This window comes from Polypterus senegalus, chromosome 1, assembly GCF_016835505.1.
Source record: "Polypterus senegalus isolate Bchr_013 chromosome 1, ASM1683550v1, whole genome shotgun sequence".
NCBI classification, from domain to species: Eukaryota; Metazoa; Chordata; class Cladistia; order Polypteriformes; family Polypteridae; genus Polypterus; species Polypterus senegalus.
This window is the reverse complement of record NC_053154.1, coordinates 275,654,185-275,676,364: the sequence shown is the minus strand read 5'-3', so window position 1 is coordinate 275,676,364 and position 22,180 is coordinate 275,654,185. Positions and strand designations below refer to the sequence as shown.

Below are 22,180 nucleotides of genomic sequence, written 5' to 3'. Positions count from 1 at the left end.
CTAAGTGAGACTAATCTGCCTTACTTTCTTTAGACATACAATACCAATATAATTTTTCTGTTCATTTCTGTTTCTAAAAATTATGAGAACCTAGAAGCTGAAATATGATCATCATGTATTTAAAACATTCATGCATCAAAAAGGAGGCTCAATTAAGATCTAAAGCTAAGGGTGGAATGGCACTACTTAACTTTCAGTTTTACTACTAGGATGTGAATATTCGTATAATAAAATATTGAAAACTTAAAGAAGTCCAGTTTCTTTTCTATATTGCTTTGCTCTTTGCTCAACTTAATATTGTCAGTTTTTAAGAAATCCTATGGCTTATCGTTTTTTACAGATATGGAACCAATGTAAAATATGTTTTCAGGCTGAGACATTCTTATCTGTTGCTCCTATGTATCACAATCACAGTATTCAACCAATGACAAAAACAACACAGGACTCTTTTAACAAAGAGGACCTCTTATGCATTTCCCCAATATGTGATAATCACCTATTTCAGCATTCTGATTCAAGTTATGCACTTTCAATCTATGGGGGATACTCAGAAATTTGTGCCCCTTAGAGATCAGTATACTGCTAATGTATTTGCATCCTTTGTGCAATTAAAATCCAAATATAAACTTCCAGATAGAAACTTATTTTTTACCTATCATTTTATTTTTTTTTTGTCTCAGTCCATGATTTATTTTATACAGAACTTTGTGGGATGGGAGTTGCAGTAAATTATTTCTGTTAATTTTGAATGCTGAGTATTGGGTTAGTCAGTTCCATTTTGGGTCTAGTACTTATTATTTACCTTTTTACTTAATTATTTTATTATTATATCAACACACACCAACATATCAACACACACCATCACTACATTACAGCAGGCGGAGGGAGACTAGAGGTCTTATTACACCTCTGTTCTCGGTTAGCTGCCCGGGGCTGGAGGCTAGGAGTGGGAGCTGGTCGTCTGCCTGTGGTCTGGAGTGGTGGGTTGCTGTGCTCTGCGTTGGACGGGAGTGCCTGCTCACTATTACCCCTGCAGAACGGGGCTAACTCTGACGTCCAGGAATGGCTGTACCTCAGGTACGACAGCACCGGGACCAGAGTTAGGTAGGGTGTGTGTGGGGAGTGTGAATGGGTGTCTGGCGTACATCCTTGTAAGTCTTGGGTTTTATGTGTATGTGAGAGCATGAGGGAGGGAGTGTATAACTGTGTTTGTGTTTGACTGTATATGTCAGGTATACTCAGGCCACTTCTTCAGGCAAGATGTAATGATTACATCTTGCCTGAAGAAGGGGCCTGAGTTGCCTCGAAAGCTTGCATATTGTAATCTTTTTAGTTAGCCAATAAAAGGTGTCATTTTGCTTGGCTTTTCTCTACATTCATAATGGCTAACACGGTACAACAACCTAGTACTACACACATACAGTATAAAGAGATCCACCTGAAACAGTGTCGTAAAATATGAGGAGTGGAAGCGAGCTACATTGTTCTCTCAATGCCATTAACACTTATTATGTGCAGCTTCCTTCATCACTTATTTTACTGACTCTCGTATTCAGAATGTATTTTGTTTTTGGTTGCCACCTGCTGTTTTGCATGTCCCATTTCTTAATTGTGTGATATTTGCATTTTCTGGTCATGGTGTGTAAGGCTTTAAGAATTCACAATTAGAAGCAATCAGGAAGCTTCATAAATGTTCTAATACATCAATTTGACAGACATACAAATTACAAGAGGATTACAAACCTTTACATATTGTAGCAATATGTGGTGCTTGCTAATGCTGACCTAATAGTAGGACCACTTGTATTAGCTACAGTAATTAGTGATTGCATTACTATGGCAGGCTAACCCTTTTTATGGGCTCACCTGTAGCAATGTGCTGAAGTTGTTCATTTGAATAATAGAATGACTGCTCACAGTGCTGATGACTTAGCCATGAAGTCATCCCAAACTGACAAGTGTCAGTTCCATAACAGTATAATATGCCTTTAAAACAATCCTAAACATAAATGTGCACAGTGGTGTGAATTAAGTAAAGTGTTATAGTTTAACTATAGAAAGCAATGGCATTATTCAAATTGACACACATAACAGACAAACTTGACAGGACTTTAAAGTGTAATCTACCACTGCCAAAGTTTTGCTCACCTAAAGCCAGTTTGACAAGCTAAGTTACTCTTGCAGTTAGTTAGTGTATACAGTATGTAACACACGGAGATGCAAATATTGATAATGTAAAAAATATTTTGTTCTTATAGGTAAATATATTTATATTATATTCTTATTCATAAAATAATGAGATTAGTTTCACCTGCAAGCCACACAATCTCGTCTTTTAGCTACAACTAATGTGAATCTGGCTATTGTGTGAGAGGAAAATCTCTCACATGACTTTGATTATAAGATTTGCAGGAACAAAATGGATATGAGGGGGGTGGAGGGACACTCATTTCTTCAGTGCATTTAACCTGGCAGAGAATTGACAAAGCTCATTAAAAGACCTATTTTAGAGATTTGTAAAAGCTGATTAAGACAGGGATAAAGTTCAAAAATAGCAATCAGAGAGAGAGAGAAAAAATGAATGCTTATGGTATTCACACTCTAGCTGTGCTTTTTAATTGAACAAGAAAACAAGTCTGTAACATAAGAATTAAATTTGATTAAGAAATGAATGACAAAATAAGTTAATAAATTGTGTTACTATAATTAAATACAAAAATAGCTAAGAAACAAACAGCAGAAAATAGATCTGTATGAAATTATTCTGTCTCACATCCATGATACTACCCATGGTGTGGAGCCTATTCTTTTTTATGCTTCTCATTTACAGCTTGTACTGTACAGTATGTTCAACTATCATCCTAGGAAAGAATGTTGCAGAGATTCTTTTAACGATGTGGTTTGTTGAGCTTTATCTTTCTCATAAGGCTATGCTTAACACACCGCTGTTCAAAATGAATAAACAAAGAAATCAACATAAGTAAAACGAACAACATTGGGGTTACAGAACCTCAATTTGAAAAGTGAACCAAGAGCCCAAACTTGCAAGTACGTGGTGACCAAGTGACCCACCTAGCCCAGTTTGGGTACCCTGAAACTTGTCTTGTGAAGCTGTTGCAACAGTTTACTATATTCAATGTGAAAATTATGGTTCAGATGGAGTAACTCATAGGTATGGGCAGATCTGGATGGACTAGACTTTGTCAATAAAAATTGGAAATAACATGTTACTGTAGTTCACTGTCAAAGGAAAAGGAGCTTGTGCAGCAAGTTGAACAGTACTTTTTAGTTATAGTATTCTTCATCACTACATACAAAATTTGCTCCAGAACCTGGGGCCTCATGCATAAAGCTGTGGGCAGAACTCACACTATAACATGACGTAAGCACAAAAGCCAAAATGTGCTTATGCACAGAAAAATCCAGATGCAGGAACTGTGCGTTCACCAACTTCCGCATTCTTCCGTTACATAAATCCCTGTCAGCGTGAAAAGTAGCACTTGTGCACGTGCCTGCTGTCCTCCCCCAACTACTCCCAGAATTACGCCTCTTTGAATAAGCAAATCAATATAAATAGCCCTTAAGCTCAGCGTTCTGTGAAAAGACAATGACAAAGGCAAGAGGGAAAATGGAAGAATTTCAGCGAATACCAAGTGGAGGCAAGGAAAAACTTACTATTTGTTGGTTTAAACAGTGGTATAAACAACAAAAGGAAGCTGACTGACTGACATAGCGTGTCGGAAAAACTCGAAAGCTCAAGTTCACAAAGTCGCACAGTGCCCGAGATAAAAAATAAGTTGTCAGATATCAAAGTCGCTGTGAAAAAGCGAGTCGTAGCCCATTGTCTGAGTGTCATATGAAAGCTTATTAGGGTACAGAGAAAAAAAAGGCACACAGTGGGGAAAAAGCATGAAATGTCAACTTCAATCTCAAAATTTCCACTTTAATCACGTAGTTTATTTTGTCATTAAAGAGGAACATCATAAACTTTCTCAAATCACATCGTAAGTAAAGTAGCACGTTAAATGCTTTGTTTTGTATGTGTTCTATGTGTGTGAATGACTAGTGCTTCTTAAACCGGCTTTTTCTACTTCTGACAGGACACAGAATCCATTACATTCGTAATATTACAGCTCTCTGAATAACTAAAATATTGAGATGAATATGTGATATCATTTTCATGATGATGGGAGTTAAAGCACGTTATTAAACATGGGTACATGGTGGGCCAGTGATTGTGCACAACCTTCGATGAAATAATTTATTGCAGTAGTACTTGGGGCGGCTCTAGGCTCGTGGCGGCCCTGGGCAGAGGAAGAATTGGTGGCTCCTTCACCCACCAATGTCAATATGGCATCTTATGCACGGCGGATGACCAGGTCTGTTGCTCATGACACAAGCGTTTAACTTTTGCCGAAATTTGCCGCTGCCTTTTTAGCTGTGTCGTTTTCTCTTTCTGTTTTATATTCAATATATATTGGTGTGGCGGCCCTGTGCAGGTGCACAGTTTGCACATGCCTAAGGCTGCCCCTGCAGTACTGTCTCTTTCAAACGTACTAACCTCCAATTTCTGTCCTTCCTTTTCTTTTTCCACATAACCGATCGCCACACAATCAGCTCTGTAATGGATGTTAAACCATCTGTAAGCTTATAACGCTGATTCCTCAAAACTTTTAAGGAACATAGAAATATTTTCGTAGTAAATGTTTAATTATTCTATCCTTCACACCAGTCCCACTGAAGCATACAGTGCAAGGCAGGAACAATCGTGAGCGGAGTGCCAGATCCTTGCTAGTGTAGCAACACTGTGTCCTTTAATTATTAACAACATAGATTATTTAAATGAAGTTAAAGTTTTATCTGTATAATATAATAAACATATTTTGCTGCATTTCATCTTAAAAATGATATTGTCATCATATGTAAATACACTCTTTATAAAATGGCTCAGGTTGTGCAATATTACAACTGTACTGCAAGTTTACAGTGTAACTGTACTAATAAGTACTAACAGTTCTACAAGGAGCACTTGATGGACTGATTGAGTGCGTTTAGAGTTCTTGGGATGAAACTGCTTCTGAACCACGAGGTCCATACAGGAAAGGTTTGAAGCGTTTGTCATATGAGAAGCAGTTCAACTAGGAAGCATGGCTGAGGCAACGTGTGCTTGATGCTGTATACCAATAATTCTCTTTCCGATCAGCTTCTCCGAGTGGTGCAGTGAGAGCAATATGGAAAAAGATGATCCGCTGTGGCAATCTCTAATTGGAGCAGCTGAAAGAAGAAAAAGAAAGTGCAGTGAGAGTAACAACGCTAAAGCAGCTATGGTATTTAGAATAGTTTGACCATTCCGTGGACCATTATATTGTTACTGGTTAATTACAATCAGATGCATTAAACTAATAAACAATATGCGGTTAATTTCAGTGTATTTATAAAGCCACATCAGAGAAATAAAGGATAACCACACAGGAACAGTAGCACTGCTTTGACGCTGGGTGCTGCCAGTCTGCAAAACCGAGTGGAGAACTTGTGTATGACAGGGTATGAGGTACCGTGGAAATGTGCGTGGCTTTATGCCAAGTTTAGGTTTTATACATCGTGATTTGAACGTGGAAACGTTCTTACGCAACATTTCTGTGTGTACGCGCCGTTTATACATGAGGCCCCTGGTTTCTTGATAAGGCTGTCAGACTCCATCACATGAGAGAGGGCTGAGGCAGATGGAGGGTGACAATTACAAGCCACTGTTTGGGTCCTGTACTTTTCAGTTTTGTACAGTGGGAAGCAGAGTTATCTCAATGTGACTTTGGGTTATGGACAGAAAAATTAGGACAATTGTTGGCATGCACAACTTGAACTATTTAGAGCATATATATATACATATATACTGAGTATACCTTATATATAAAATATATGTTGGCGTACCTTGCATAACTGAATAACCCTCATGGCACAATAACAATTCAATACATTTATGGTCACTACGGTATTTGGACTTAATAATCTTCATGTGGGAAAGGGCTGACTTGCATAAATAAGTAGAGACGAATAATGCAGTCAAGGAGGTATCACCACCTGAGGCCACAGGTCCGCCACTCCCTCGACCCTCTGCATTTCACATACCAGGAGAAGGTGGGAATGGAGGATGCCATCATCTATATGCTACACCGATTTCTCTCCCACTTGGACAGAGGCAGTGGTGCTGTAAGAATTATGTTTCTGAACTCCTCTAGCGCCTTCAACACCATCCAACCTCTGCTCCTTAGGGACAAGCTGACAGAGATGGAAGTAGATTCATACCTGTTTGCATGGATCGTGGATTATCTTACAGACAGACCTCAGTATGTGTGTCTCGGGAACTGCAGGTCTGACATTGTGGTCAGCAACACAGGAGTGCCGCAGGGGACTGTACTTTCTCCGGTCCTGTTCAGCCTATATATGTTGGACTTCCAATTCAACTCAGAGTCCTGCCACATGCAAAAGTTCATTGACAACACTGCTATTGTGGGCTGCATCAGGAATGGGCAGGAGGAGGAGTATATGAACCTAATCAAGGACTTCGTTAAATGGTGCGATTCAAACCACCTACAACTGAACACCAGCAAAACGAAGGAGCTGGTGGTGGATTTTAGAAAGCCCAGGCCCTTCACGGACCCCCTGATCATCAGAGGTGACTGTGTGCAGAGGGTGCAGACCTATAAATACCTGGGAATGCAGCTGGATGATAAACTGGACTGGACTGCCAATACTGATGCTCTGTGCAAGAGAGGACAGAGCCAACTATACTTCCTTAGAAGGCTGGCGTCCTTCAACATCTGCATTAAGATACTGCAGATGTTCTATCAGACGGTTGTGGCGAGCGCCCTCTTCTACGCAATGGTGTGCTGGGGAGGCAGCATAAAGAAGAGGGACGCCTCATGCCTGGACAAACTGGTAAGGAAGGCAGGCTCTATTGTAGGCATGGAGCTGGACAGTTTGACATCCGTGGCAGAGCGACGGGCGCTGAGCAGGCTCCTGTCAATCATGGAGAATCCACTGCATCCACTAAACAGTATCTTCTCCAGACAGAGGATCAGCTGCAGCGACAGACTGCTGTCACTGTCCTGCTCCACGGACACATTGACGAGATCGTTCCTCCCCCAGACTGCGACTGTTCAATTCCACCCAGGGGGGTAAACGTTAACATTATACCTGCATTTTTATCACTGTTTAATATTTTTTTTTTTATTATCAGTATGCTGCTGCTGGAGTATGTGAATTTCCCTTTGGCATTAATAAAGTATCTATCTATCTGTCTAATGTTGGATACTTTTCCTCTGTAAGTTCCAAAACTGTCCAAAAGCCCCAGACTTCAGCTGAATTTCATCCTGTAGTGTCAAAATCTCATCCTCCACTGTAGAGGAGTTTTAGGTGAAACAGTGTTGTAATTTTTGATGTGAGTGAATCACCCTTATATCTTCCCTAAATGGATAGCACATAAATGTAGCAATTGGCTTAAGTAAAGCAGTCTTGAAACTGTCTGTCAAAGTCTAACAGACAATTTTCAATCTTCTCTGTGTAGCGCATACTGTCAAGTTGCGCATGTGCCTTCCATTGCGTCTCCAGCTCTGATGCGAGGTTTTGGATGTTCCCCAAATCATGGCGCTGCAACTTTGAGGACAGATGTTGTATTTTTCGTTTGAAAGCATTAACTAATATTGGCCATGGTCTTTTCCTTGCAGCTGTAAATTAAGCTCATTCAACATGTTGGTCAGATCGGTAAAAAAATGCCAAGTCTAGCAGCCATTGATCGTCATTAACTTGCTTGTATTCTGCATGTTTAATGACAAAGAGAAACTCCTTTATCTCCGGCCAGGAGTCTCGAAATATCAGCAGGAATTTTCCCCTAGCCATCTGCCTCAATGAAAGCCTCTTTTATCATCTCTCCATCTTGGAAGGACTTCTTATGCTTAATGATCGAGTGACTCACTCAGAACGATGCTTTCTGCCTTTGCTTTTGAATTCAGCCGAGTTGAAAAACGATGGCTGTCCAATTAACTGCGATTTTAGTTCACTCACCTTTTTCTTTCTCAGATCATTTTTCGGAAGGAAGTCAGTTTCGTAGTTTTTATGAACAGTTCGAAAGTGCCTTTCCACATTTTCCTTCTTTGGAACAGCAATGATAGATTGACAGACCAGACAAGCACGCTTCGATTGTGACATTGTGAGAAAAAAAAAATTGTCTTCCAATTCCACATGTCCAGCCCCCCCCTACCAATTTTTTTCATGTCCATAGAACTTGGAAGGTTAACTAGATCACTTAGATAGCCGGAATTTTGCAGTAGCTCACACGTTTGATCATGCGTGCGGGATGACCCGTGCGTTAGAAGAAAAAAGAGATCTCAGACTGGCCGCCCTGTATGTCGATCAAGTGGCAAATGCTACAGGGAGGATAAATGATAGACTTAACATCTAAAAAAATTTTTTTGAATGCAATGCAACGCAATCTATTTGCACTAACTTTCCGATCTACCAGTCGATCGTGATCGATGTGTTGGGCACCCCTGGTTTAGAGTTTTTGACCATCTTAGAAATGATTGGTGCAGTGCTGAAAAGGTTACCAATTAATAACTCCATTGTTTTATTGATAGATTGTGTATGCTCACAATGAGAATGAGCATCTAGTGGTCTTGCTGGTCAAGCTGGTACTGAAACAAAAACTTCATATTATCCAAATTATTATTAGTCTTCTGTGCAGTTTTGTGACTGTCCATAACAAAAATAACTGTTGATCACAAGGTTCACTTGACATTATTCTTGGGACCAGGACATTTTGGTTCAACAATCAGCAAGCAGCTTTGTAGTTATTACACCTGATGTGATGCAATATATTCTGCAAAACTGTGCTGGTAGATGGAAACACACAGAAATGGGTAGTATTCTGCAGTCAGCATCTCTATTGGATCAGGAAGGTGGCGTATGAAAGAACCCTGCTGAGGATAGTAATGCAAAGGCCACAACCAATTTTGACTGAAACATGTCTGATGCCTGCAATGGCAGCACCTAGAAGATACAATGGTAAAATTCAATGCTGAGGATAGCTGTCAAATTATAGAAGGGGCTTCAATGCAATTTTAGCAGCAAGTTCTTCAGATTTGAGCTGAAGACAGGAAGGCAGCATCTTCATCAATAGCCAAAGACAAATGAAGGAAGTGTTAGATGGAGCTAGTCAGAAGAACGTTTCAGTTGTCTGAAGAAGACCACTGGATGCCATTTTGCAACTTAATATGAGTTAGGGGGAATTTCCTTTGACTCTTCTTACCACTTTAGGTAAACTGTCCCTGAATGATGATATTATTTCAAAGTAAAACATATTTGAGGATAAAATTAAATCCTTAGTCATACCCTCTTTAGAAAAGACAGTTTAAGATGCATTTTGTAGAGTTGGGTCCATTTCCGTGACTAATGCATGTGGTTCATTGCTTTTTATACTCAATATCTGCTGACATTTTGGATTTATTTGTTGTGTCCCAAAATAAATATTGAAACATTTTTGCGTAGAAAAGGCCATCCAGCTCAACTGGATTTTTTCATAAGCTTTACTTGGGCTACAAGGCAACCTTATCTGAAATTGCAATAAAACACAGTATAATGCATTGTTTTAAGATAAGTAGGAATTAATTTTTTTTTATTTTCTTATGGCTCTAGGTACAGGGTAGACTCCTGTTTCATTTTGGACCAGTGCTCCTTCTATGTGCAGTAAGGCTGTAAACAATTACCTGTAGTATGACCAACTTGCGTTAAAAGCTTAACCTAAACTAAACAATTGTATTTATACAATTAATTTAAACTTGCATTGGGAAATTTATACCTTGATACACTGCAACACCTGACATAATCTTACTTTGAAACACACTGTTAATTTAAATAGACACAAGAACAGTACTTAAGTTGCACATCAATCTTCACTAAAAAAGAATCATGCTCAACATCTGGGTCATTCCATATCAAATCAATTATTTTTCCAGAAATCCTAAACATTACAGTCTCAAAATATTCTCAAAAAATACCAGGTGTACCCATGTTATCCAGGAGACACCCTGTAAAATTACTTTGATGTAAGATCAATAATTCCAAGATACAGTCAGTTTTGTGAGGGGAGAGGGGTGTCAAATTTGATATGGCTTTATTTTTTCATCAATTTCACAAGACCATATCTCAAGAGCTAAACCACATAGCAGGCTCAAATTTTGCATACTGATACATTTATAGGTATAGTATGTAATGAAATCAAAATGTTTGGTCCAGATTACACCACTTGGAAAGAGCAAACGTTCAAAAATGGAAAAAAAAAATATTTTGCGTCTTTGGCTTTGTCATGTTTAGGCTTTCAGAAGGCATACTTCTAACTGATACAGCCCACTGAAATTTTTTCCATGTTTCGATACATAAACGGGGCTTTAAAAAAGGTTATAAATAAACAAGACACTGAACCAGGGTTTAACCAGCAAACCTATCAGATTTAAAAAAATGTTTTGGGCCTAATTTTCAGACCAGTTTAATGCACTGTGGAAATGTTCAGACATTTTTAAAATAATTTTTCCTGTATCCTACATGGTTAGCGCATGCTCCCAACCTCCTCTTCCTCCTCTTCCTACATGGTTCCTTCTTTCTCAAAAATCAAGTCTACCTTTTTTTTATGTAATCTTTCATTTTATTTTCCATTCAAAATATGGGTTAAATTCTCCATTTGTCAGTAATGATAATCATGAAGTTCTTCATCACTAACTTGGATAATAGGATTAATGGAAAAAAATATATCACCAAAGGCACATTAAGCACAACAGATGAACAGCAGCTGCTTGTTTTATCATTAAATATAATACTAGTTATAATGAAATGTTAACATCTTGGTATTGCAGCAGCTGGAATGTGACTGCCTCCCACTGACCGTTGCAGGTGCATAAAGCAGTGTAATGACACACTGAAATGTCACTCAACAAATATCGTCTCTAGATGGCCAATGGAAAGACTGTGCAGAATAGTTTGGATGCATGAAACATATCAGGATGTTCAGATTCCACTTCCCTCTTGTCATGAATCACACCAATCCAACACTTTTCATTATACATACACCCAGCATAGCTTCCAATAGGACACTAGTCTAATGTAACGGATGCATCTGATCCATTAGGAGTGGGATCTCAGCTGCTGCTTCAGTGGTGAATATTCGGACACCTGGCTGACTCTGTGTTTACCATCTTCTGTAAGGATGTAACAGTGGCGTTCTTGAGTACCAGGTACTCTTTTGGTCATGGTGAATTGCATTCTATTTTCAGCAACATGAGATAAGACAGTGTCATTTGATAAGAAAAAACTTTGACATTTTTGATAACTTACTGATTGAAAACTCAATGATTACCATTATTGACACATGGCACATTCAATTTATGTTTAGGATGGAAATTAAACATGAAAGATCTGCATAACAAAAGTAAGGTTTGTGTTTGTGTTAGAATAAATTAAATAAAATAAAAATTATCTGCACATTCACAAATGTCATTAGAGTGCTCTGAAAGTTGGAGCTGGGATGTCTGCTGTTCAAACCCTGAAACAGTTACTTTTCTATTTATTGCTTTTTCAGAAAGCCTATATAGCTATCTGAATAAGGAAAAAAAATCAAAAGTCTGTGTTGGTTACAAATATGTGTTTCTGAGGCCTAAATGTAACTAAGCAAAAAGCACAAATTACATTTTGGTTAATTTCAAGGGGCTGCTTTGACCATGCAGGGTCATCTATGGAATTGTGAAATCTGATGAAAAAATAAGGCTGGATAAAATTGACACCCTCCTCCCCTCGGTAAACCGGCTGTATCTTGGAAAGTACTGATCTTACATCATAAAAATTCTAAGATGCTCTTTTTAAAACCTTTTTATCTGAAACTGTGTATGAAAGTATCAGAATTGTATTATTATTAATATTATTATTATATTAATTATAATTGTAATCAGAACTTCAACATAATGACACTGCAACAAGCCAAGGACAAGTTGTATTGTTAAAACACAGTTAAGGTGGCACCAGTAAAAACTCAAGCTCATGGACACATAAAACTAACATACCCACAAAATTTCAGTTCACAACAACTATACCTTAGAGTGCATATACAATAGATTACAGAAAACAGAACTTCATTTTGCACATTGCAAATTGGCTCTGGTAGATGTTGTGCTTCATTTGTTTTCCAATATTTCTTGTGAGTTAATTTATGGAAATAATTCCTAATTGGCATAACCAATAGTAAATACTTTCATGAGTTTCATTTTGAGTTGCATTGTCTGGTCATATTTTTGATGATGTTTTGTGAAACTTGACCACAGGTACTGTTATACTGAAGAGATTGTTGCAGTGAGAAACTTTCACTGGGTTAACACTTGTAGCTCACTATTGGAACATTCTGAAGGAAAGTCCACTGCAAAATACAATGCTCAAATATTTAAGCAGCACAACTATAAAGCAATCTGATGAAATCACACAGAGGGTGCGTACAATGATAGAACAAGACCTGCTGCCAATCAGTGAGGTCACTATCAAATACTTCCAGCAGCTAATCAGTTATCTGTCATCTCCTTACACTCACATCTGATGTTTGGACTGCGCTAACAAACTTACAGAAACATACAATAATGTGCTACTACATGGATGAAGACTTACAGATAAAATCGGTGTTACTATATACTGAACATTTTCCAGACAGACTTACAGTTGACAGCCTTGTCATTTAGATATGGGGAAACTTGCTTAACTGCTGCCATGGGAATTACCAGTCTGCAGATTCAGCTGACCCTTGTGCATGTCAGGATGGAATGCTTAAAAATATTTGTAATAATATAAAGAGGCAGATTGAGACAAGTATTCACTTAAATATATTATTAAACACATAATGCATAAATATAACCTTGTCTGGAAAATGCATCCTTGCATTTTTTTTTGTTTTATTAAGTTGGTGCATCTATTTAATGAGGAAAGGTCAGTCAGTCAGCCATTGTCCAACCCGCTATATCCTAACACAGGGTCACAGGGGTCAGCTGGAGTGGCAATTAGTCAATTAATCAAAGGGGGTCAATTGTCATTTATAAAATGTTAAAGAAATTTGCATTCCTAGAAATGTTCATGTTCTCCTTATATTTGTGTTGCTCTTAACCCAGAACTTTGTTTAGCTCTCATAGTCCAAAACAAGTCAAAAATAATTGTCAAGTCAATAAACTAGTATATCATTTGTTTAGGTTAGATGTGATGTTGTGACCCCTAATTACCTACAATCTTGTCTGGAATGGACAGCTTAAAATGGATTTTTGAACAGCAATGCGAATACAGACAATAATAAAACTGTTAAATTTTCTTCTGGATAATTTAAGTACTTAAAGTATTTAAGTACAGAAATGTAATTGTTAGTTATTTACAGCTTGATTTCTAGAATACTGGAGCTGAATTACAACTTACAATTTTACACTAGAGCAGTGGGTCACATTGGTTAGTGCTGTTTACTCAGACTCTTAAAGTTCTGGGTTCACACACTTCCCACTTCCCATACAGAGTTTACACATTCTTCCTGTGTCCACATAGCTTTATGTCCCTTATATGCTCAAAGATAAGGCTCTGATATACTGTGCAGTTTCCAGTTGCAGTTTTGCTTTACCTGTGAAAAGCTGTATATTAAATAAAGAACAGTTTTAATGGGATTAATTGAGTTGTATAATAGTTGGGAAAGAAATACTAAATTGAGGAGAAATACCTGTCTCGGAATATATAGAATTCTTGAAAAAATGCTGCAGAATTTGTCTGAAGGGAATTTCATATGGTTTAAGAAATGATTTAACAACTTAAGGGAACAATAGGAAATGAGTAATTAACAGGCAATGGTAGCATCCTGCATTTCTGTAAGGAGTCAGCACTCTCCTTAAATGACCAATTCTGAAAAAAACTATTATATTCTTGCCAAAAATGTGCATCATAGTTCATTCAACTACTAAATGTAACATTTGCACCAAGCCTAGACTATGCTGTTCCTAGCTGTTTTATAAGTTTACTAAATGTACAGTATTTCTGTAATTGGCAACTGTCTATGAAAAATACATTTATCCTATTACTCAGTTCTTAAACATGTTAAGTAAACAATTTACCCCATGTCTAACACATTGACTATACAGGTCTTAAAACTATAAAATTATTTTTGGCTGAATATTATTAGAATAGGCAGAGTAGTCACTAAATACTACCTTTAATTGCAAGTGTTTTACAACTTACTTATTAGGTAATATTAGGCAAATTTCATATGTTATAACACTCTAAATCTCATGATTTCTTAATCAGTTAAGTGGTAAAGATACTACTGAATGGTTCATAAAGAGATAGGAAATGCAAAAGTAAATAAACATATCCCAGAAGTCAGGAGGCAGTATCATGTGGGAAAATTTTTTTTTTCCAGATTTACTGAAATTTGGTAAAATAATGCTTTTTAATTAGTTGCAGCATTTTTGCTGAAAGCTAATGTATCATTACTTGCATTTTACGTTATTTGACAAACATATCTGAAAAAATTCACAGACATAATTAATATTTAATTCAATATTCACATTGAACAAGCAGTGAAGCCATAAGTATAATATATAACATATACATAATATTTTAGACGAAACAGTACTGAAATGAGTATTTACAATGCTATAATGATTGCATGAAATATTATAGTTAATAAATTAATTAGATACAATCTGATATGCTTCAACTCAATATGCTCAAAACAAAATGCAGATTGATATATTAATGTATTCCACTCTCACCTTGAGAACTTTAGAAATCTGTTCAGTCAATGTATCTAATAAACGAGTCTTCATGAAGTCTGCAACCTTGGCAACACGGCCATCGATGTAGTAGCTGCAGAGAAGAGGAACAGCTTTCATGAAAACTTCTGAAAAATATTAAAAAAAAGGAAGAAAAGGAACACCTTGCAGGAAGGAAAAATTAAGTGTATTTGGTAAATCAGTAAACAAAGAAAGCATCCAAGTACACAGACGTTTATTTCCATCAACATGGAAAAGAAAAAATAATGCAAAAATATTGCACAAAACAAAATTACAGAATCTAGAAACAGCTTGAAACTATAAAACAATGTTTTAAGAAGTCCCCATGGATTGGTAAAGGGGTGTGCTCTCTTCCGGTATTGAGAAAAAAAAGTAATTTTGTAACCCTCCTTTCTAATGGAAGAAACAGTAGCTCTCCCTTGGTAGTTGATTACAAACACCATACAACTTTTCCTGGTCATCATCAATATGATTAATCTGTGCAGCTTATGCTGTACGATGGTGTTGGGTTTTGCACAATTATAAAGGCAGAGCACTTGTTGGCTTGTCTGGCAGGTCTTGACCCTATAATTAGCTAGCAATATGAGAAATAGTGGAACAAAGAATCTTGAGGATGTGCTGTTTATTGAGGGTATCCCTAATAATGGCAACATGTACTACACTTTGGATTTATAAGATTGACATTTTCCAATAATCCAAAGAATTTAGTTTTCATAAGTAAAAAATGAATACTTCTTCGCAGGATATGAGTAGTGGTAAGGTTTTGATTTACATTTGTGACATGGTCTTGAGTCTTTGTACTAGTTTTGTTCTGCCTTCCCTAAATGCCAATACCTGACTGTTTATATGTGTTGCATTACTTGTTGGGCCTCCTATTCTAATAAAAATTCAAGCAGTGATTTTTTGACAATCCTGCACTATACATCCATAGCATTAAAAAATGTAGGTTTGGCAAACCTTATTTTTGTAGCATAATTTATTTTACTACAGCTAACAAATCAGCAGTAAGGTTAAAAATATAACTACATTTAAAAATTATCCATTTTAAAACCTACTTATCACAATGCAGAAACAGATTAAGACCTTCCTAAACCAGAAGCTTTGGATGAATAGAGAGGTACGCAAAAACTTCATGACACCGCTTTCAGATCCACTGAGTAGTGTTGATCAGTGATTTTCGCTAAAGCATTACTCGGAACGAATTTCCTATATACATATTCGACTTTGTTCGTCGAATTATGTACTGATAATTCAGCCAGTTTAGGAGGACTTTTTTTTATTTTTAATACCATGCCCCATAATGCTTTTTGCTTTATTATTGGTGGCTGTAACAGCCAACACTGATGGGACCGTCACCCGGGTATAACATTATTTGCATTTGGTTAACTTGCATCACAGACTCCATGGGACGAGTATTCTGTGCTTGTAGCCAAAAGTACTGGATGATCTTCGAAATTGCACATTAACATAAGAGAAGAAGGCACGTGCCCTATGCATGCATAATAATTAAATACGTGGTGCAGCGAGAGTGAAATCAAACCTTGAAGAAGCCTGACGCTCCCCACCAAAAAAGGAGACTATATGAAATAATAATAATAATTAAAGATTTATTACTATTTACAAGACGTTTCTATCTTTTTGATTGAATAAAAAATGCAAAGCATCAGCACAGTTTAGAAAGTCTTGAGCGTGACTTCAAAAAAAATAGAATGAGCCAGCGGTTTCAATCATGACACTCCACTTTGAACATTCTGCCTTTAAAAGACGTACACATTTTTTCTGACTTGTGACTTCTTCATTTCCGCTTTGTTTTATGAAATATATGATTGCGCTTCTCTGGCTGAGTTCTTACTTCTTTGGTCTCACGAAGGCATGGTGGTGCAGTGGTTAGCACTGCTGCAGCACAGCTCAGGTCACCTTTTTTGAGCACAATCATGAAACATATACAGCATAAATAACGAGTTCTCTGCTTGTGAAGTTGTAATGTATTATAATAAACAGGATTTTAAAATGTTAATTTTGTCAAATGCAAGTATCCAAAGTGCTTAGTTGGACCACTGCATACTGTAGGTCCACCTACTCGTTTAGCAGCTATGAAGATGGTTTTTTTCCAACATTTTGACATTTTCAAATACTAGTCAGTAAAACCATCTGACTGATATGTTAAAAGCCATTGAGCAAATACAGGTTGTTACCAGAAGCAAGATGCTAAAAACACAACTCAAGTTGATAAATGGAATGCTATGAGTCAGTAACCAGAAAGTTTGTTCCAGGTTTTATACTAATGTGCAAATCGATTTTTGAGTGCCATGTCAGTATAAGAGAGGTATGTGCCCTATGTATGCATAATAATTAGTCATGTACAGATAAAGAAAAAACAAACTTTGAAGGAACCTGACACAAAACACAGTTGACTCTCTGAAACAATAATAACAAAAGGTTTATTAGTATTTACAACATGTTTCCATCTTTTTGATAGAAGAAAAAATGCAAAGCATCAGCACAGAGAGTTTAGAGAGCCTTCAGCACGTCACTTTGAATTTTCTGCCTTCAAAAGAGCTACATATATTTCCTGACTTTTGACTACGATTTTTGCATTCCCGCTTTGTTTTGAGGAAATCTTTTGTTGCGCATCACTGACTGCGTACTTTCTTCTTTGATATCACAGAGGCACAATGGTGCAGTGGTTGGCACTGCTGGCCCACAGCTCAGGTCACCTTTTTGGTCACAATAATGGACCCAGTATAGTTAGCAGACATTTTCCTAGCCCTCAGGGACAACTACAGCACATCCACCAGCCAACCTGAAAAAGGGCATCAGGAGAGCCAAACAGAAATACAAGCAACAAATTGATGATTATTTCAAAAACTATGACCCCAGGAGTATGTGGCAAGCGTCCAGATCATTACAGAACACAGGAAGGTAAATATAACTTCATCATCAAGTAATGTCTACCTTCCTCACTAGCAAAACAACTTTTATACTCATTTGGACTGGGACAATAAAACACTTGTAACCTAAACTGCCCCTCCCTGAGGTGACCAGCCCCTCAGACTTACTACCTCCTCTGTACAATCTGCACTAAGCAACGTGAATGCTCACAAGGCTGCTGGGCCTGATGGAATACATGGGCATGTGCTTAAGTCCTGAACTGGGCACCTGTCTGAGATCTTCAGAAACATCTTCAATCAGGCTGTTGTCCCTGCCTGTCTTAAGTTCACAATTGCCCCATTGCCTAAGCTACCCTCTCCAGGGAGCCTGAAATACTATCGTCCTGTTCCATTTACCTTCTTCATCACAGGGTGCTTTGAGAGACTTTGAGGTTCTGGCCCACCTCAGTCTACCACACACACTTGAACCCTACCAGTTTGCTTATCTTCCCAACAGATGAACGGAGGATACCACATCCTCGGCTCTTCACTCTACCCTGACACACCTGGAGAACAATAACCCCTAACTCAGGATATTATTTGTTGATTTTAGATCTGCACTTAACACCATCATTCCCTCCAATCTGGTAACTAAAATCAGCAAGCTCAGCATCAGCACCTCTCTTTTTAAATGGACACTGGTCTTTCTAACCAACAGACCCCTGCCTGTCAGGCTAAGCAACCAGATATCCTTTACCTTAATCCACAATACTTGTGTTCCACAGGGCTGCGTACTTAGCTCACTTTTTTACTCCCTCATCACCCATGATTACGTCCCTTTACATGGCTCTAACTCCATCATAAAGTTTGCATGACAACACCACGGTAATATGACTGATCAGTGACAATGACGAGTCAGTCTACAGAGAGAAGGTTCAGCACCTGGCAACATCGTGTGCTGACAACAACCTTGCCTTCAACACCAATAAAACTAAGGAGCTCATTGTGGATTACCAGAAAACTAAAGCAGCAGACACGCTCTGATCCATATAAATGGGACTCAGTTGGAGTCTGTTTCCAGCTTCAAATTCCTGGGTATCCACATCTCTGAGGATCTTTCTTTGACAATAAACACTTCCATTCTGGTTAAAAAAAAGTGCAACAATGACTGCTTTCAGAGATGGCTAGAGAAAAGCCTGTCTGTCTCCTCAGATTCTGTTGAGCTTTTACTGCTGCACTGTCGAGAGTATATTGACAAACTGCATTACGGTGTGGTATAGCATCTGCTCCATAGCTGACAAGAAAGCCCTGCAACGGGTGGTGAAAACTGCCCAGCACATCATTGGCAAACCACTGCCAAATAAAATACTTTTTTATCTATTATTTATCAATATCCCAAAAAAGGTTATCCTATCCTAAGTGAAAAAAAGTAAAAAAAAACATTTTGAGAAAAGCAGTGAGCGTCACAAAGATCAATGCACTAGATCCAAAGATTGCAACACCATTTCTACCATATCATAAAATTAACATATTATGTTGATAAAAAGATACAGGCTTTAGCGGAGTTTGATTTAACTGGGTGAGGGGGGTCAATTATATGGACAGAGTGGTGCCAGTTCAAATCCCCGTCACTGACAAAAGAGATCCTACTCTGGTGGGCTCTTGAGCAAGGTCCTTAACCTGAAATAGCTCCTGGGGCACTGTACAATGGCTGACCCTGCGCTCTGACCCCAAGAGGTATGCGAAAACTAACAAATTCCTAATACAAGAAATTGTATAAGGCGAAATAAAGAACAAAAAAAAAATAGATATGTATAGTGTGATAAATTTGCTGATTCAATAAACTGTACTTCAATAAGGGTATTATTTTTCACTCAGATGCTCTTTATCTAAAATTAAATTTAGGTAGAAATCATTCAGTGTTAAAACATGCAGTAAGAAAGGAACTGAGGAAGGGGAAAATACATTTTCATGGTACAGTATAATAGAAAAAGATGCTCTTTAATTTAATTGTAAAGCATGCTGAAATGATGCTTAGAGCAGAAAACTTCTGAAGTAAATCAGCAAGTTTTTATTTTGCATGTTTTTTTTATCTTTATACCAAAGTTATGTTAAAATGTTAAAATACAGTACATCTTTGTATTTATTTAATATAGTGATATCAATAGCGCTTTCATATTCACCCACATATTCTGCTGTTTGTTTAGTGTATGTGTGTGTGACTTTGCACACGCAGCAAAATATACTCCATTATGTTATTCTTAGGATTAAATTAGTTAGCAGCTTCAAATGGAAGTATTTTCAAAGAGAAAACTTTAAATGTATTGACTCCTGACTGTCTCCAAAAACTGGTTGGTTCAGGTTTCCAGATGAGTGTAAATTGTGCTTTGTCTTTAATTACTGACCTCCACTAAACCACCACTTTATACTGATTCAAAACCTGGGGGGTTTTGATGCATTTTTAAAGATTTTTTAGCAGCTACATGAAAATCTAATTTTTGAACATTTGGTATGATATGCTTACAAGTATTGTCAAAGCTAATATGATTAAAAAAATAGAAGCATATTCCACAAGTAAGGGGATAATAAATGTAATAGTTTGAATTTACATAAAATAACCTATACATTTAAAATAAGTTTTAAATAGTTAAAATAAAATAAATGAATGTTAGGTACAAGCCACTGTTACTCAGGGCGTAGCCACAGTGATATGGTGTCAAAAGCCTAAAAGAAGCAGCCAGCTGTCAGGAATCTCTATCTTTTATTCTCATTTACCCAAAAATATAAAACTAGTTCAATATCAACATGATCATTTAAACAATGGAACATACCAATTACCTATGGTTAAACAATGGTATTATTGCTTACTATCTAGATGAACATATGTTGATTAGAGATGATCTCATATGATGAGATACTAATCAAAACAGCCTGATCTTCAAACCTGTCTTTTGTGAGACAGGTAAATATCTATGTTCTATAGATAGCTAATAACAATAACCGGTAACAGGATTACTCAGGAAACTTGCCTTTTCACTTATAAAAGTCTCAAACAAAGGGAGCCTATTGCCCCCTTCGTCTATTGGCTTTTCTATTTATTATTGACATGTTTTTTTTTCTTTTTTAAGCAACACACAGAAATATCCTTTTCTTTAAAACACCAATTTCTAGTCCATTACAAATGTTCTTTCCTTTAAAAAAACAATTTCTGGCCCATTACATGACCATTGGGAAAGCCATACTGAAACAGACAGTAAACTCAAAGTATGTTCTCTTCTCTTTTTAGGAGAAGGCCAGATGTGTGTACTGGAGATTATATCCCCCCCGCAAAAAAAACAGATGCCTTTCGGCAAAGACCCAGTCCATTAGGGAACTATAAGAAAGGTCCACCTCTTTCTGATATGTAACAGAAGGTGACTAAAAGGTAGAACTTCAACTATGTGTGTTACAACAGAACTGATGCGAGGGGTCCTATACTGCAAACTAGGAAACAGACAACTGCAAAGCCTAGAAAGCAACTTTAAGCCTCACAGGCCAAAAACTATATTTAAAATAAGTCCTGCTCTGGTAAATAGGATAAAGCAGGAGAATGTCTTGCTTTAACCTTTTGTTTTGTATTTCATGGCGTTTTATTTTGATTAAATGCAACTTCTTATCCACGGATGAAAAATTTATCATCAACCAATCCATGTGCTGATTAGTTGAGTACTCCCAGTGTTCACAATTAAACCCTTAAATGCTCAACATAACGGTATAAATGGGGGAGCACTTAATAAGGTATTTTGCAAGCTTTAATAAGTACATACATTTTGTGCGTAATGGGACAATTCTTTCTTAGAAACAATCTTTTCAAAAATGTATTCAGGACTTCCACAAAACTGATGCAGTTTTCACATATGCTGTTGATAAAATAAAAAAGTAAAATTCCTGAATAAAATTTTTTAAAAATAAATTCATTATTGTTACTTTTTCCGGAATCCTCATTTCCAATCTTGGACAAAAAGTAGATAGATTAGGATTATCACTAAATCTTCACAAGACTTGCTGGGCATAATCCAATTAGTATAAACCAGCTTCAGAAAAACAAGGGGAAAAAATACTTCATTTTGGGAATGGGCCAGTAAGTTGGTCCCTTAATTCACACATGGGAGAATGAAGAAATGGGATGGGTACCCAAAATATATATACTGCCAAGGGCCATAAAAATTCTAGAAATTCTCCTGTTTAAATCTAACTGGATGTGTCCTGTGCGTAGTTTAAATATTCTCAATATACTCAATTTAGTTTCCTCCATAATTGTGAGTTTTTTGCCACATCCCCAAATCTGGAGTTATGTGAAAAGTGACAGTAAACATGCCTAAAGTGAATGGTCCTGAAATGATTCATGCCTTGAGCCCAATACTGTTTACATAAAGTCTCCTCCCATGCAAACCGTGTATAGGATAAGCAAATTCAGGTAATGAA

At 37.2% G+C, this 22,180-nt stretch overlaps 1 protein-coding gene and 1 long non-coding RNA gene across 3 annotated transcripts in view; one reads left to right on the top strand and one right to left on the bottom strand.

Moving 5' to 3' along the window:
- The window catches only part of hpse2 (heparanase 2), a 371,766-nt gene that overhangs the window by 116,828 nt on the left and 232,758 nt on the right, over nucleotides 1-22,180 (bottom strand). For both annotated transcript variants that reach the window (XM_039774786.1, XM_039774797.1), the window contains one exon: nucleotides 14,826-14,919. In XM_039774786.1, the coding sequence (XP_039630720.1) occupies nucleotides 14,826-14,919 (94 nt within the window). The remainder of the gene's footprint in view (nucleotides 1-14,825; nucleotides 14,920-22,180) is intronic.
- LOC120542375 overlaps nucleotides 1-22,180 on the top strand; it is a 155,770-nt gene that overhangs the window by 125,195 nt on the left and 8,395 nt on the right. The window lies entirely within an intron of this gene.